Genomic DNA, 17,386 nt, shown 5'->3' on the forward strand with positions numbered 1-17,386 from the left:
GGAGATTCCTCAAAAGACTAGGAATGGAACCACCATATGAACCAGCTGTCCCACTCCTTGGTTATTTATCCAAAGAACTAAAATCAGCATGATGTAGTGATATAGGCATATCAATGTTTATAGAAGTACAACTCAAAATAGCCAAGTTATATAAACAGCCCAGTGTAGTAGACGTACACAATGAAGCTTTACTCAGCCATAAAGAAGAATGGAATTATGGCATTGGCTGGTAAGTGGATGGAACTGGGGAACATAATGCTGAATGAAGTAAGCTAGACTCTGTCAAGGGTTAAATGTGTTCTCTCATGTGTGGAAGCTATATGAAAATAAAGGGAAAGATGGGAAGGGGATCCCGGAACTCAGAAGGGAGATTAGTGGACTTGGAGGAGGGAGGGAGTAGGGATGGGAAAAGGGAGGAATTTCAGGATGAAATTGACCAAATTATGCTATGTACATACATGAACATACTGCAGCGAATTCCACCTTTATATCTATAAAGCACCCATTTAGAAAACATAAATAGAAGGAAGACCCACGGAGTAGAGGGGGGGGGACAGGGGAGGGAAGGAGAGAAGGGAAAGAGGAAGTACTCTACCAAAATGGAGCCCATCATATTCCATGAATGTATGGTTAGGTCAAAATGAATCCATCTGTTATATGGAACAGTGATGCACTAAGAGAGTCTGGTTGAAATAAGCTCATGCCAGAGAGAGAGGTCACTTGGTCAGAGGCAGCATGAGGCTCCTGCTGACCTTGTACAATCATGGCCAGAGTCACCGAGTGCACTGTTACAGGCAGTGGGGCATCGGTGGTTCCTACCTGTGGTTCTCACACGCTCTTCCATCCTCTGGGAAGCTGTTGGACCAAGCCTGTCTCCTTTGGGCATTTATTAATTTTATTTAATATATTTTTTTCTGTTAGGCATTTCTACTCCATCTCTGGAATATGTGCCTGAGAACTTGAATGTTTCTGCCATTGTCACAGCCTTGGAAAACTTCACCGGAGAAATGAAAAGAAAATACGAGGTAATCATCCGCTAAAAATGAAAAACTATCTCATGAACCTGGAGGACGTTGTTCAAAAGAAAATAAGCCAGACAAATACTGCATGATCTCAAATATGGAATTTAAGTAACATTGAATTCAAAAGCAGAGAGAGAGGAAGGGTGGTTACCACGAGTTAGGGGAATGAGGGATATGGGGACATGTTGGTCAAAGAAACAAAACTTTTAATTATAAGATGGGTAAGTTCTAGAGACCCCATGTACAGCATGGTGTGACATAGTTAATAATTGTACTTGAAATTCGTGAAGAGAGTAGATCTCCGGTGTTCTCACGGTGCGCACACACAGGTAACAGTAAGGCGATGCATATGTTAATTAGGTTGGTTGTGATGATCATTTTACAATGTATGTATAACACCACATGTTCCCCTTGAATATAAATAATTTTGTCAATTTTAGCTCAACAAAGCTGAAAATAAGACAAAGGTAGAAAAATTAGCTTGTTATGAGTTTAACATATATATAATATTCATCAATACTGTTGTCATTCTTCATATGTGAAGGTGCTCCTGAGTCTTTGGGGAGGTGTATTTGTCTTAGCTGTGGTCGCTGATTTTTGCGGTTTGTATTTATAGCTAGCTGTTCCATGTCCATATGCTCCAACGGGACTAAATATGTGGACATCAGACTAATGGTTGGGTTCCACTGTATGCTTTCTCAGACAAATGAACTCTCAGAAAGCAATGAGTTGGACCCAAGATGATAGTCAGAGATAGGGGGAGAGGGTGACCATATGGAGGAGAGGACTCTGAGACAGAGTAGTAAGACTTTGGAAGCCTTCCATCTTAGTTAAATGAATGTTGGTTTTTAATCTTGCGGACCAGGCTGTGGGACAGGTTGTAGGTACAGCATCTCAAAGGTCTGCTACCAAGTCTACCTTCAACTTCAATATCAATGCAAGAAAATTTATAATGAAAATATGCTTTTAGTATTCAACATGAATATATGCTTTCTGATTTTTCTCATTTTTCTTTATTAGTACCAAGCTTGAGATAATTCCTGAAAGGTATGCAGAATAGCGCCCCATCACTGTTCCTCGGCAGTATGTTTACTATGGATATTATAATGTTCAGGCAGAATCTTTTTAATGCAAAGCACACACTACACTTATATAGTTATGTTTAATTCAAATTGATGATTTTGTTTTTGTTGTTATGGTTTAGTTCAGGTACAGTGAGAGTCCTCTTTCAGAAAAGGCAAAGAAAACACCGAATTGCATAATAAAACTTTTAAACCTGATACACTTCTGCAAGTAAGTATTGAATTTCAAAGCAATTCATAGAAATGTGATTATTCACAAACAATATTTATCTCATGACTGCTGTACGGGGGCCTGAGGAGTTGCAGCCTGAGCCAGATGTGAGTTTGATACATGCTTCAACCCCTCCAGGTATCTGGTTTTGCATCCATAAGATGAACTAAATATCCTCCTTGAGCCTTTCATTGTCTACCATTATATGATCCCAAAATATTGTTCTTAAGAATTTTCAAATCCATGTGTGAAGACAGGGTAAGCATGGATATACGTGTGAAAAATACTGGGTAGATGAATTGTACAGACATGCAGTAGAATGTTAATTTAACCTTAAAAGGGAATTAAAATTCTAACACATGCTGTGACACAGATAAACCTAGAAAACGTGCTAAGAGAGAGAATCCAGGCACAAGAGGTACTGCATTATTCCCCTTAGAGGAGGTAACTACAAGAGTATGAATGGAAATCCATAGACATAGAAGGTACGTTGGAGGTCTCCAAAGTTGAGAGAAGGGGCAGTTACTATTTAATAGGTGCAGAGTTTCTGTTCGGTATGATGGAAAAATTTTGCAAATGGATGATGGTGGTGGTTGTCGAACATTGTGTGATGAACTTAATGCCACTGAACTGCACAGTGAAAGATGGCTAAAAGCAAATTTGATGTTATGTATATTAATCAGATAAGAAAATGCTGCTCATCCATGCACTCACACTCACACACCTGTTCCCCCTTGTGATCATGGAGCAAGAAGCACCAAGACACCCAAGTTTCAGAGGGGTGGGAAGGGGAATGGAGGGATGAAATTCTGTATTGATCAGAGTGAATTCAGAACATTCTCAAAGGAAGTGCTTCTTGAGTGGGCTTTGGAAACAAAGATTTGAGTGGTGCAGGGGAGGTGAGTATAGAAATTGTGCCCTATTAGAAAGAATGGGCTGCAGATGAGGAAGGGAAGAAAGGGATGGAAAGTCAGTTTGCTAAAGTAGAAAGTTTCTTAGGGTAGAATACTTTAAATAGACATTTGTAATATTTTTTCCAACTCTTACATACATGCAATGTCGTTTACTTGTCCAAACAAGCCCGGGAAGGACTTTGGATTTGTGAAGCTCCTGTTATGCTCCGGGGGCTCACGGTCAGCCACATAGTCATTGAACAGGTGCACATTGAGTGACTCTGGGTACCAGGCTCCTTGCTCAGCACAGGAGAGCTACGAGCACCAGCGTTAGCTTTCTGACTGTGACAAACGCCTGAGATAATCATAAGGAAAAGTTTGTTTGGGCTCACGGTTTTGGAGGCTTCAATTCTTGATCAGCTGGCTCTGTTGCTTTGGGCCTGTGACCAGGCAGCAGTCATGCTGGAAGCATATGGCAGAGAAAATCTGCTCATTTCATGACTGAAACATGAGAGAGAGGGAGGGGGAGAGAGGGGGGGGAAGGAGCTGGGGTCCCACAGTCCTTGTCAAGGGTTAAGGGCATGCTCCCAGTGACCTAGCTGGACAGCACTTCTTAAACCTTCCACCGCCTCCCAATAGCACCAGTTTGGGAACCAGTTCTTTAACACGGGGGGCCTTTTGGGGACATTCCACATCCAAACTATAGCAGCAAGCTCTAGGAAATCTTCTCTTCGTGGAATGTTCACCTTAACAGAGGAGAGAGAGAGAGACAGACACACAGACACACAGACACACACACACACACACACACACACACACACACACAAAAGCAAACAGATAAGGAATCTATATGTCAGAACGGCAACTGTTAGAAATTCTAGAACTAAAACAGAGGTGGAAAGATGGTGTCATGAGCCCATTCCTGACCACAGCTTTCAGGGCCAGTTTAAGACCAGATAGAGAAAGGACAGCAAGTGGAAGGCAGAAGGAACGGAGAGCCCTTAGTCTTTTCTCTTCCCTGGAGACATCTGTCCTGTGCTCTCCTAAGAATGATAAGGAAACACCAGCTTCCCGGATGCTGTTGAAAGATGAACTGGGAGTTTGCATGTTGGGAGTTTGGAGATTGGGGATGAGCAGGCATGGAAAGGAGGAGGAGAAGGGAGCCTCTTCCATGTTCTTAATAAAGATCTGGTGAGATATCATTCGTCACACTCTAGAAACCCCATGAAATGTGTTGCTTTTATGTTTATCAGACTCAATAAGCTACAGCACTTTCACGATTTTGTTCTCCAAGAGTTGAGCAATCTTGAGAAGGATATTCAGGCTCTAAAACACCTTGAGAAGGATATTTTGGTAAGTTGTTCTTGTTCGGAACTCTCTCGGTGACTGAGGAGTATCTCTTCTGTGGAGGAAAAAGTGTTAGCTACTTACATAAATCTTTTGTTCAATTTTAGGAATTTTTGGGGAAACAGTTTGATGATCTGAAATCATTCTGTGATGAGCAAGTGCTGAGGTACTTTTAAAAATGTCCTTGAGTCCTTTGGTTGGTGTATAAAGTAATGCTTTTGCTAAGAAGTATGGTCAGTGGGCGTTGGCAAAGCTCATTTAAGCATCGGAACAGCAGAGCCTTTTTAGACTGGGGATTTCCAAGGCACCTCCTTGGGGATGGAGTGTGGCTGATGATGTCAGTCAAGAAGGGTAAATGGTGAAAAAAAAATTGTGATCCAAATGGCTTTATTTTTAAGCCGTATTTTCAAAATTGATTACCTTGGAGATATCTATTTAGGTTTCTGAGTAAATATTCATTTACTGATTTTAGTTATGTACTGATGTTCTTGATAATAGACCATATTCTACATATTTTGCAGATATTAGTATATATTAAATATAAACGTGTGTGTGTGTACATGCACTTTTTTAAAAACAAATGGAGCCAGGCGCAGTAGCACACCCCTGTAATCCCAGTGGCTCAGGAGGCTGGCGCAGGATGATTGCAAGTTCAAAGCCAGCCTCAGCTAAAGTGGCATGCTAAGCAACTCAGTGAGACCCTGTCTCCAAAAAAAAAAAAAAGGGGGGGGGGGGATGAGTATAGAGGCTCAGTGGCCAAGTGCCCCTGAGTTCAATCCCCAGGACCAAACAAATAACAAACAAACAAATGGGCTTACTGCACTATGTACTCCTCTGGCTGGACTTCACAGTGTACATCCTGAGGTTGCTGCTCTGTCCATTTGGAATATTCTCCCATCTTCTGGAGCCTATGGGGTGGGGGGGATGGAAAGTAAAGTCTTTTACTCCTTTCCTTTTTTTTCTGGGGAAAAAAAATCTAGTATTCTCTTCCCACTTGGATGATCAGAAGGAATCCCTGTATAAATTTGTAATGGCTGTAATGGCTAAAGTTTTCTCTGCCAGATGAGAACCAGCTTTGCTATTTATGTATCTGTCTATTTATTATTTATTGATCTGGAAATCTGTTGTTAAAGGAATATTATTTTGATCACGTTGTATATTGAAAAGCAAAGAAAAAAGTGCTTTTAAGACTTACTATCCATCCTGCTATTTACTCTAGTGAACACAGTAATGATGATTGTAAGGGCCATTTTCAAAATCCTTTCACGTAGTCATCTTCATTCTGTAGCATTCTGCATGATCAGAGGTGATAGCCTTTTAAAGACCTCTTCACTGGGTGCCCATGGTTGGCTGTGAATTATTCTCAAACTTCTTTGAGTCAGATCTCTTTACAAATTTAATATTTCTTGCAGATTCCCAAAGAGCTTTTGCTTAGGAGAGAAAGAGCTGTGAATATTTCCAATATTAAAAATTGAGACTCTTTGAACATGTATTTACTTTTAAATAACAGTAATAAACCTTCCTATGTTAATGTAGTTTTTATGAAAAATGACTACATTTTTAAAATAAGAAACACGAGAAGAGCATTGTTTCATTTGCAAATCTTAATGTCTGTTTTAATGTCTGACTTCAATGTCTTTTTTCATGTCTCACTTAATCCAAGGCACCTGGATTCCCTTATCTGCTTTTGAGTTTAATCTGTTGAGTCATATAGCTTTTAGGAAATTCCACTGTACATTTTTAAGAGAGTAAAATGTTATTTCATTATTATCAAAATAATTTTGCCCTTACTGAAGCTTGGGTTCCCTAAGTGTTCCTCAGACCATACCGTGAGAACTGCTGACATAGAGCAACTCTAGCTTAAGCATTAGAGATTCTATCACCTAGTGTTCTGGAGAATTCATTTATTTTGAGTAACCACCACATTTTAGGCAGATATCTTTTCAATTAACATTGTTGGGTATTAGTTACTATTTGCATTCGTCTCCTTTTGATACCAGGCCCATCTCTTCAAAATATGGGATAGTGTGACTTGATTTTTATTTTTAGTAGGAACCTAGTGCTTCCTGGGCTAAGTGCGTGATGTACAACAGCCCTGAGAATCTTTTAAAGGTTCATCTTGATCTGGATGCCTGTCTGTGGTGACTGTCTGTCATGTTTTTCATCTCAGTAATGACTCTACATATTTTTCTAAGGAAATAGAGTGGACATCTCTGGGACTAGATTGTTTCAGCCCCTGACACAAGAGGTACAAGGAGTTAGGGATTGGTGCTTTGAATGGGGGTTATGAAGTTCTTCTTACAGTTTATAGCCTAGTAGTGTAGACAAAGATAATGCATAAAATAGAATCGAGTGAAAACTTAACTTCTTGTGTTGATAACCTGGGTTGCCATGGATTCTGCTTGTTCATTAGCAAGTAATTGAATGATTTGTGATATATATGTATGCATAGATTATGTTCTTGTTTTTAAATTGCTTAATATGACGATAATAAGAGATGGATCGATTTCTTCCAGGCTAAATCCCACAGAGCCTTCATAAGGAAAACCAAAGGCCGGTTTTATTATTGCATCCTGCAGGTAGGTACAAAGATTTACATTGTTCAGTAGATGTGAATTGGAGTGGGAGGAAACAGGCACTAAAAGACACTCTGATGTTTTTGACATTGAGCAAAGGCTTACTGCTCAGGTTACACAGAAGCCCAACCTGTAGCATGGAGTTTTCTCAAAACAAAGAAGTTTTTTTTGCCTAATCAACCAGCAAGGAAGCCCAGGAGATAGTAATGCTCAAATCGGCTCCTCATTCAGTTGGCAGTGAGAGGCTATGCCTGAAGGGAGAGGGGAGAAGTCACGTGTTGGTTGGATGGTGGGGAGGGAGTTTCAGGTTCTTTATGGGGAGTTGTAAATGATCATCCTGCATCTTTATAAGTTGCATGTTTGTTTGGGGGATGGGTTCTGCATGGCGGATTTTGACCTTGTGACATCAAAAGGTCATTGGTCGATCAAGCTAGCTTTTGCACATGTCCGTTCTTAAAGAGCTGCTTCCAAATTCTTCTTGAGTGGAATTGGGAGGCTGTTCCTGAAAGATAAGTTAAGCACTTAAATCTTTCCTCCTCTAACTTGTTCTTGTCAGGTATTTTGGTCACAGTGATGAAGAGATGACTAACATGAAATCATGTCCTGTTCTTTTTTTTTTTTTTAAGATGTGAGATTTTTGTTGAATTACTGCTTCAATCTTGTTACTCATTATTGGTCTGTTTATATTTTCTGTTTTCTTGATTGAATTTGGATAAGTTGTATGCGTTCAGACATTTATCCATCTCTTCTAGGTTTTCCAGGGTTTTAACATATAATTGTTCATAGTGGTTTCTTAGGATCCTTTATATTTCCATGATATCAGTTGTAATATCTTTTTCATTTCTGATTTTGAGTCTTCTCTCTCGGTTAGTCTAGCTGAATGTTTGTCAGTGTTTAACCTTTCAAGAAATCGACTTTCATTGCTCTTCTTACTTTTTTTGTCTTGTTGTTGTTTATTCACTTGCTTATTTTGCCCTGCTGGGGACTGAACCCAGGGCCTCACACATGCCAAGCAAGCATTCTTATCATTGGGCTGTATCTCCAGCTCCTATTTATGATCTTTATCATTTCTTTTCTTGTACTGGTTTTAAGTCGGTTATTGCTTTTCCAGGTCCTTCAGGTGAATGGTTAGATTGTTTGAGATTTTTCTGTTTTTTTTTTTTTTTTGATGTATGCATTTATTGTTAGAATTCCCCTCATAATACTGCACTTGCTGTATTCCATCCACAGTTTTTCTGTTTTCTGTTTTTTTTTTTTTTTTTAAACCAGAGATTGAACCCAGGGACACTTAACCACTGAGCTACAACCCCAGCTCTTTTTTTTGTTTTATTTTTTTGCTACAAGGTCCAAGTTGCTTAGGGCCTCACTAAGTTGCTGAGACCAGCTTTGAACTTGCAATCCTCCAGCCTCTGTTTCCTAAGTACCGAGATTACAGGCATGTGCCCTTGTGCCCAGCTGCTGTATCACACAGATTTTCATATGTTGTACTATCATGTTAATTTTTTAACTTCCCTTTAATTTCTTCAGTTATTCATTGGTCATTGTTTTAGTTGGGGTCTAGTATGTTCTCCAAAGACTCACGTGCTGAATGATTAATTCCCAACACAGCCATGTTCATATGTAGGGATGTGAGGAAATGATTACATTAGGAGGGCTGTGACCTCATCAGATAATAGGATGGACTACTGGGAGGTGGGACTTTCTTGGAGGAAGTACCTTACTGAGGGTGGGCCCTGAACCGGTATTTCTTCTCCTCAGCCCCTTCCTGTTCACACTTTCTCTGCTTCTTAGCCACAAGAAACAGCCTCTCTTCACCAAATCCTGCTGTGTGTGCTGCGTCACCTCAGGCCTAAAGCAATGGAGCCACCCACCATAGACTGAAACCATGAGCCAAAATAAATCTTTCCTCCCTTATATTGTTGTTAATCAGGCATTTGGGTCCCAGTGAAGGAAAGCTCACACGGTCATTTAGGGGCATGTTGTTCAATTTCTATGCATTGACATACTTTCCACCTTCTTTTTGATTTGTAGTTTTATTGCACTGTGGTCTGAAAAATACATTTATGATTTCAACTTTAAAACATTTTTTGATCTTTGATTTGTTGCCCGATCTATGATCTATTCTGGAGAACAAGAAGAATATGTCTTCTGCTGCTCTTGGTGAAATATATTTGGTAAATATCTATTGGGTCCATTTGCTCTATAATATGAGCCAACTCAGATGTTGAATTTCTGTTGATATGATCTGTTTACTGAGGGAAGTGGAGTGTTGAAGTTTCCCAGCTATGGAGACTATTCTATTTTGTCTTGTACTTTTGATATTTTTAATAGCAAATGCCCTTGGTGAAGGTCTTTTTTGGCTGAATCTAGATTCAAAGAGAATCTTTTAAATATCAAGAAAAAAAAAGCATCAAGTCACATACAAAGGAACACCTATTAGACTGTCAGATTTCTCAGCAGAAACTTTACAGGCCAGTACAGAATGAGATGATGTATTTGAAGTCTTGAGTTGAAACAAACAAACAAACATACCAACCAAGACTACTATGTCCAGAAAAACTACCCTTCAGAATTGAAGAAATAAAGCATTTTTCCAGGTAATCAGGATCTGACAGAATTCATTATTACCAGACCAGCCCTACAAGAAGTGCCTAAGGGAGTTCTAGTTCTATACTAAAAACAAAATGATGATAACCATCATCAAGAAAGTACATGAGGGCTGGGGATGTGGCTCAAGCGGTAGCGCGCTCGCCTGGCATGCGTGCGGCCCGGGTTCGATACTCAGCACCACATACCAACAAAGATGTTGTGTCCGCCGAGAACTAAAAATAAATAAATTAAAAAAAGAAAAAAATCCAAATTGTCATTTGTTTACATTTAAAAAAAAAAAAAAAAAAAAGAAAGTACATGAGCATAGACTCACTAGAATGACATACATGAAAGAGAATCTTAGCATGATATAAAAACTGCAAATTACAAAAATAAATGTTAAAGAAATATACAAAACAAGCAGAAAACAATTAACAAAATGGATGAAGTTCATATCAATTGATAATAACCCTGAATGTAAATGGATTAAATTCACCTATCAAGAGACACAGACTAACTCAACTGACAACACAAGACCCAACTATATGCTGCCTACAAGAAATTCACTTCACTGGTGAAGATATACTTTCAGATAACTGAAAGTTAAGGGTTGAAACAACATAATACCAACAAGGAGAAACCAAAAGCAAGCAGGAACAGCTGTACTCATATCAGATAAAGCAAACTTTAAATCAAAAACTATGAAAAGAAAAATTGGGTCTTTATATGCTGATAAAGGATCAATTCAGCAAGAAGATATAGCAGTTGTACTTATGTATGCATTCAGTACTGGACTACCCAAATATTTAAAGCAAATACTATTAGATCTAAAGAGAAATAATAGCAATAATAGCTGGGGACTTCAGTACTCTATTTTCCTCAGTAAACAGTTCATGCAGACAGAAAATCATCAAAGAAATAATGTGTTAATCATATTATAAAGCAAATGGGCTTAATCGACATTTACCAAAACATATTTCACCCAACAGCAGCAGAATACACATTCTCATTCTCCAGAATAGATAATAGGTTAGGCAACAAATCAATGGGCCTTTGTTTATTTGTATGTGGTGCTGGGAATTGAACCCAGTGCCTCACGCATGCTAGGCGAGTGCTTTACCACTGAGCCACAACCCCAGCCCTGAAAAAATTGTTTAAAAGTTGAAATCATAAACGTATTTTTCAGACCACAATATAATAAAACTACAAATCAATAAGAAAAATGGAAAGTATGTCAATGCATAGAAATTGAATAACATGACTGTGATAGTCGGCTTTTCATCACTGAGACCAAAATGCCTGATTAACAACAATATAAGGGAGGAAAGATTTATTTTGGCTCACGGTTTCAGAGGTTTCAGTGTATGGTGGGGTAAGTTTTTCCTGTCTGTACATCCATCTCTGAAGATTGGCACGTTTTAAGGTATTATAATTGAAATAGGTTTTCAGTGCTTTCCCTCTTCCTAGAATTCTCATAATTCATATATTTGTTCACTTAATGGTGTACCAAAAGTAGGCTTTCTTCGTTCTTTTGTTTGTTTTCGGTCTGGGTTAATTCAGAAATTTTCTCCTCGAGTTTAGAAATTCTTTCTTCTGCTTATTCTAATCTGCAAGCTCTTCACTTATATTTTTATTTCATTGATTGAAAATTTTAACTCTAAGATTTCTGAATTTTTGAAATAAATTCTCTTTGATGAATTTCTCATTTATGTCCTTTTTTTTTTCTTCTTCAATTCTTTGTATTATTCATATTTTCTTACCTCTCACTGGGTTCCCTTAGGATCTGGTCATTCTCAGGACCCTGAATTTCCTTTTCAGGTGTCCACAGATTTCTTTCCAGTTGAGATCTGTTTCTGGAGCATGGTTGTGTTTTTCGGAGTTTTCATGTTTCTTATGTCCCTATGTTGATGTCTGTGCATCTGGTATAATAGACACCTCTTCCAATTTAGTAGATTTTCTGTCAATGGGATGTAGGCTGTCCATTGGGTAAGTGTTTAGATTATAAGGGAGTTCAAAATCGTAGCCTCAGTATAATTCCTTTGGCTGTGATTGATATCCACAGTGCCTATAAATGCTACAGTAGCCTCGACTACAGTGGTTCATGAAAGTGACTGACTTTGCAGTGGATATCAGGCTTGCATAGGTGCCTGTTCTCAGGTCCCACAGGGTTGAGTATTGATGGAACTGGTTCCTGTGGCAGCAGTTGGCCCTGGTTTTAGTTGGGTGAGATGTGGAAGGGACTGTATCTAGTCCTACTGGATGAGTAGCTGTCCAAGGCTTGTGGTATCAGCAACCATGATCCCAGAGCCATAGGATGTAAAGGAGCTCACTTAGGATGAATGGAGGAGATACTTGGATCTTGCCACCTGCAGCCACAGGATGCGAAGGGACTTTCTCAGGTCCCATAGGATGATCACAAGTAATACTGGGGTCTGTGATATCAGTAACTTTGGTTTCTAGATAGTGGGACACAAAGGGGACCTTCCCTAAGTCCTGTGTGGTGATTTAGGTGGTATTGGGGCTTATAGCACTGATAACCACTTCCCTGTAGCTGTGGGACCCAGACAGTATTTTACCATGTCCCAAGGACAAGCACAAGTGGGGCCAGAATTTTTGACCCCAGAAGCTTGTTCCAAGTCTTTGGTTACAGAGGAGACCTTCCCTACTTCCCCTGGGGTAAATAAATGAGGCAGTGCTGGGGTTTGGGGGACTGAGAATTGGATTTCTGGAACTGCAGGACCAGGACAGGACCTTACTTGGGTCTCAGGACAGACACAGGAGATTCTGGGCTTTTGGCATCAGCAGTCACAGTCCCAAGGTGGTGGGCTGAGTGGAGGAGTCCTTCTCTAGTTCTCACTGGAGAAGTTCTGAGAAAGTTCCTGGCAAGCCGGAGATCTTGACTCGGAATGAGTGAAATTTTGAAAAACATTATGGAGATTAATTTAAGGGTGTGTGAATTAGAGGCGCAGCGATGTAGGTAGGAAAGCAAGAAATACACATTCAAGGGAGAATGTGGGTCATTTGGCCAGAGGTTCCTTTGGAGTTCTCAGACTTTTTAAAGGAGATCAGTGAGGGGTGGACGTGGGGAGGTATATGAGGGTGCTGTCAGTCTGGTGATCACAAGATGGCTTTTGCTGGTCTGGTCATTCTCAGGACCCTGAGGTCGAGGTGGTCTCTGTTACCTGACTAGTAGATAACTTTGGAAAGTGCTGTAGATTATAGGTTGGACAAATACTTTTATTTTGTTGATTTATTTTTACATGGTGCTGAGGATCAAACCCAGGGCCCCCGCACGTGCTGGGCGAGTGCTCTACCGCTGAGCCACAAACTTAGCGCCCAGGTCCATTGTTCTTGATCTGAAATGCTTAGCACCAGAAGGGTTTCAGATTTCACAGGGATTGGATTTTGGAATATTTCCATGAGGCTTTACCAATTGAGTTTTCCCGATCCAAAAATCCAAAATCTGAAATGCTCTGAAACTTTTTGAGTTTCAGATTCAGAATGCTCAACCCCTAATGGGATATCCAAGAAAGATAATTGAGGCACAAGGTGTCAGGCAGGTGGTGCCCTCAGAAGTCAGCCACATTTTAGTCAGAAAGAGGCAAGGAGAGATTTCCTCCAGAAGACGCTGTGAGGGTGTTAACTACAAACTGATTTAGTTGTTGGGGCTGGAGCCAAAGACCTTGGGAGGGCGAGGAAGGGGGAGTGGATGGGGGTGGAGAGGAGGTAGTCAAAGAAGCCTGAAGTCACAATGTGGAGGAGTTTCCTGGTGGCATTATTATGGAGGCCCACAGAGCAAGGACAGAACGTGTACAGCAGCCACCGGCCCTCTGTTCTTGGTAATAATGTCTGTAAGGACAGCAGCTCTCCCACTCAGCTGGATTCTCTGATTATTATTTTGTTAATTCTCGCAGCATTTAACAATAGGGCTTCTTCCCCCACACAATTTTTATTGGTGCATTATAGTTGTACACACTGATGGGGGGTTTGTTGTTACATATTTGTCCTTGCACATGATAGACAATATAACAATGTGATTTCTCCAGGATCACTCCCCAGTACTCACAGTAGGGCTTTTTACAGACGCCAATCTTGAGATTGTCTTCAGTTTACAAGTCTGAACTAGATTTCTTAAGGAGACCATTTGTAAAATGTCTTTATAGGAATATAGTTGCATTTACCTTAGAGTGCAGATATTGATTTTTTAAAGAGTTTTGTTTTATCTCATTAACAGAAAATTAAGTGGGTAATCTTAAAAAAAAAAAGTCACCAAAGTTGGGCTTTGTGATTATTATTTTTTAATTATTTTTTGGTACCACAAGGGTAAAGATCAAAGGACTCTCATTAGGGTTATGTGTGTTAAGGGTCGGGAATTGGATGATGTGGGCAGTGCAGAAGGATCTGGAAGGATTATTGATGGATTGGATGTGGTGGTGGTAAAAAGGCAGGGTTGGGGACAATGTTTAGGGCTCAAGCAACTGGGGGGACACTGGTGTCATTTAAGGAGGTGCCAAAGACTGGGAAGGGTTGGATTTGAGGACAGATACTTCAGGTTTGATTAGAATAAACTTTCCACGTGATTTCAGCATCTGAGTTGAGCCAAGATGGATAACCGGCTGAAGCTCATGACAGAAAGTAGGCCTGAGAATGGATGGGTTGACCCAGTCAGAAAATGTGGCCCAGGTAGCGTTCCTGGACACTTCCATGTGAAGTTGGGTAGGGGGGTGAATCCAGCAAAAGAGGATGAGCAGCCGTGAGCAGGAGGGAACAAGGATTTTACAGCATTACAGAGGACGAGAGTCAGAGCATGTACCTGCACACACAGTAATGGGTCTAAATCCCAGAAAGGTGCACCTCAAAATCACCTGCCATCATTCTCAGTGGTGATATTTTGGGTGAATTTACTTTCTATCTTTGGCTGTTCTGAATGTTTATCATTCATTGCAAAATATGAATTACTCTTATGTAATAAGCTAAAACAATACCCAAGTTTACAAAGAGTTAAACTTTTTCCTTTTCCCAACTTTCCAGGTAGGAAGTAGGGGATGAATAAAAGGTAAAAGTCATGTGCCAGCCCCTCTTTTTAAATTAGGAAAACAATTTTCATGGAAGTCAAATCGAATAGATTTTGTTCCATCTTATTGGCTGGAGCTGGGTCCCAGGGCCTACCCTGATTGCCAGGGTGGGTGCATGCAGTTCCTCTCTGAGGAGGTGAAAATGTGAGCATGTTACTATTACCATCCCCTCTTTCTAAAAATAGGGTGGGTGCTGTTACTAAGGAAACAGGGGAGAATAGACATTGGGTAGGTAACTGGCAATGTCTGCCATGCCCGAGTTAAATTGCATGCGATGTACACAGCAAAATTAGATCACACAGTGATCCTGTCTGCTGTTCTTCTCAGTGGGCATGAGCCTTGGGGTTTGGGTGGAATGGGAGAATCTCTTGCTTCATGCTACTCCCTGCTCCATGGACAGCAGCTCATACCCACCTCTTATGAGCATCTAATTGGGCTGAATGTCAAAGTCTGGCTATTAACATGTAATTTTCATACAGCGGTGCCCTAAAGCCAAGCCAGCTCTATCAACAGAGGGATGCCTTTCCTCCAACATCAGAAAGAAAAACAAAACAATAACAACATCAACTACAAAAAAAAAAAAAAAACACTCACTGTTGGACCGTTGGGACATGGCATGCACACCTTCCAGATGATGGCAGATGTTTTAGAGATTTTCTAGTGTAATTTTGACCTCGGGCAGTTTCCACCTAGCTGGAACTTTAGCTCTCAGCAACCACATAGCCATGGAACTTCTGTGTGTGAGTTAGTGACATAATTGGGAAAAAGGAGTGGCATTCATATTGGCTTATGAAATGTTAAGGGACCAAGAGGTGATAGCTGAGCTTCAACTAATTATTGTGCTCCTTTTCCTTTTCCACCAGTCTGAACCACCTGAAGAAGATGATAAAAATGTCTTTGCCATTGGCTGAAACCACAGAAGCCATACTGTAAAGCTCTGTGCTCATTCTGTTTGCTCCACCTGGGAACTCTTGACTTAGAATAAAATATGCTAGTAGTTTGCAATTTTGTTGTTGCTCATTTGTTCACAAAAGTTAACCTTTGTATCAGAAATTGCTTAGATAATAGAAAGTTCAGGACGTTCAGTAATTTCAAGGGATGTTGCTTTTTCTTATGATTTTGAAAGTCAAATTGATTTTTTTACTTGCATAATGTCTTCAAGTTTTGTGCAAATCATAACTTCAGCATTTATCTAAATATGTTTTGGTGTATTTGCTTAAACGAGGAATTTGATTTGAAAATAGCTCAGGTAACAATGGTGGTATGTTTTGAAAATAAAGTTATTAGGAGGATCCATTTGATCTGCAAATATTTTACTTTCATCAGTGATTTAACAAAAACATCTTTAGCAGAGAAGAAATAGTCACATGATAATTGCTAACTGTTGTCATGAAGTTTGAGTGTATGAATCTTATGTATGAAAGCATTTGAATATACTTTAGAGAAATAAAATCTGCATAACTTAAGACTATCTACAAAGTAATTTAGCTTATAATTGGATAAATTAAAGAGTGCAGACTGAACAATTTACTGTGTAATGCAAGTTAGTTAGATGTAGCTTATTATAATTTGCCTAAAACAGATGTTTAGAACCCCAATTTTATTGTCATCTTTTTCTTTTAGATTTTCACCCCGCTGTGCTGGGGATGGAACCCAGGACCCCTGTGTGTGCTGGGCAAGCACATTCTACCATTGAGCTACACCCCAGCCCTACTTCTTTAGAATTTTTTTAATGAGCTATGTTTTAGTCCATTATTGTAAGCTTTAAAGAGCATAAGAACACCTGTTTTTTATGTCCAAAGAATTTGTGAAGTTAAATAACCTTATTTTATTTAGGTGTGTCTAGTTTGAGACTCACGATTTCTGATAACTTTGGAGTTTTATGAATTTCCATGCTATTGTATTGACTGTCCCCATTGAAGGATATCTTAGGAATTTATATGGCTTCCAGTGACTAGGGAGCATATATTTGAGCACTATACAAATCCTTGAGTTAAACTTACATGGAAGATGTTAGGATGGATAAGACATGATTTTGGCTATTAAGAACTCGGTCTGCAGAAGACAGTAAGATGTCAAGGTCAATGTACATCAAGGCTGTGTGACTTGTGCCATCAATAAGGTGTAAGCTGAGCCCTGTCAGGGCTGACAGAGGGTGAGGTCAATTTTGTTGGGTGATTGGAAATGGATTCCTGGAAGAGAGGTACCATTTGAAATAGATCTTGAAGGATGGGGAGGATTTTTTTCTAGGATGAGAGAAGAGAGACTAATATGAATATAGAAACAGAAAAATGCAGAATTTGAGGCCATGATACTATGGAGTATGAGTGGGAATTAAATTTTGCTAGGTCCAAGCTTGGACCTACTCTGTGGATCAGAACTTTGGGTAGCGAATGAGAGAATGAACATGGTGCTTCAGGGAGACTAACCTGGTAGCAGTGCGAAGGCTGAATTCCACATACTGGGGGAGACTGTTGTAGCAATAAAAACCTCAACTAGAATAGAATTCTGGGAATGTAAAAGAGGAGGCAGATAAGAGCAACTAGGGCAGGTGAAGGCTTAAAGAGCAGATTTTGAGGCTGGATTGATGA

General features: G+C 39.8%; 1 protein-coding gene across 1 annotated transcript in view; it reads left to right on the forward strand.

The window, feature by feature from the left end:
* Sycp2l (synaptonemal complex protein 2 like) overlaps nt 1-15,782 on the forward strand; it is a 92,167-nt gene extending 76,385 nt beyond the window's left edge. Inside the window, exons 26-31 of the mRNA XM_058582333.1 lie at nt 922-1,025; nt 2,227-2,315; nt 4,462-4,561; nt 4,663-4,721; nt 7,072-7,134; nt 15,659-15,782. Coding sequence (XP_058438316.1) covers nt 922-1,025; nt 2,227-2,315; nt 4,462-4,561; nt 4,663-4,721; nt 7,072-7,096 — 377 coding nt within the window. The 3' untranslated portion in view covers nt 7,097-7,134; nt 15,659-15,782. The remainder of the gene's footprint in view (nt 1-921; nt 1,026-2,226; nt 2,316-4,461; nt 4,562-4,662; nt 4,722-7,071; nt 7,135-15,658) is intronic.
* Nucleotides 15,783-17,386: the final 1,604 nt, after the last annotated feature.

The sequence above is a fragment of the Marmota monax genome, unplaced genomic scaffold, assembly GCF_021218885.2.
Source record: "Marmota monax isolate L192 unplaced genomic scaffold, Marmota_monax_Labrador192_F-V1.1 WCK01_AAM20220418_F8-fsc00029, whole genome shotgun sequence".
NCBI classification, from domain to species: Eukaryota; Metazoa; Chordata; class Mammalia; order Rodentia; family Sciuridae; genus Marmota; species Marmota monax.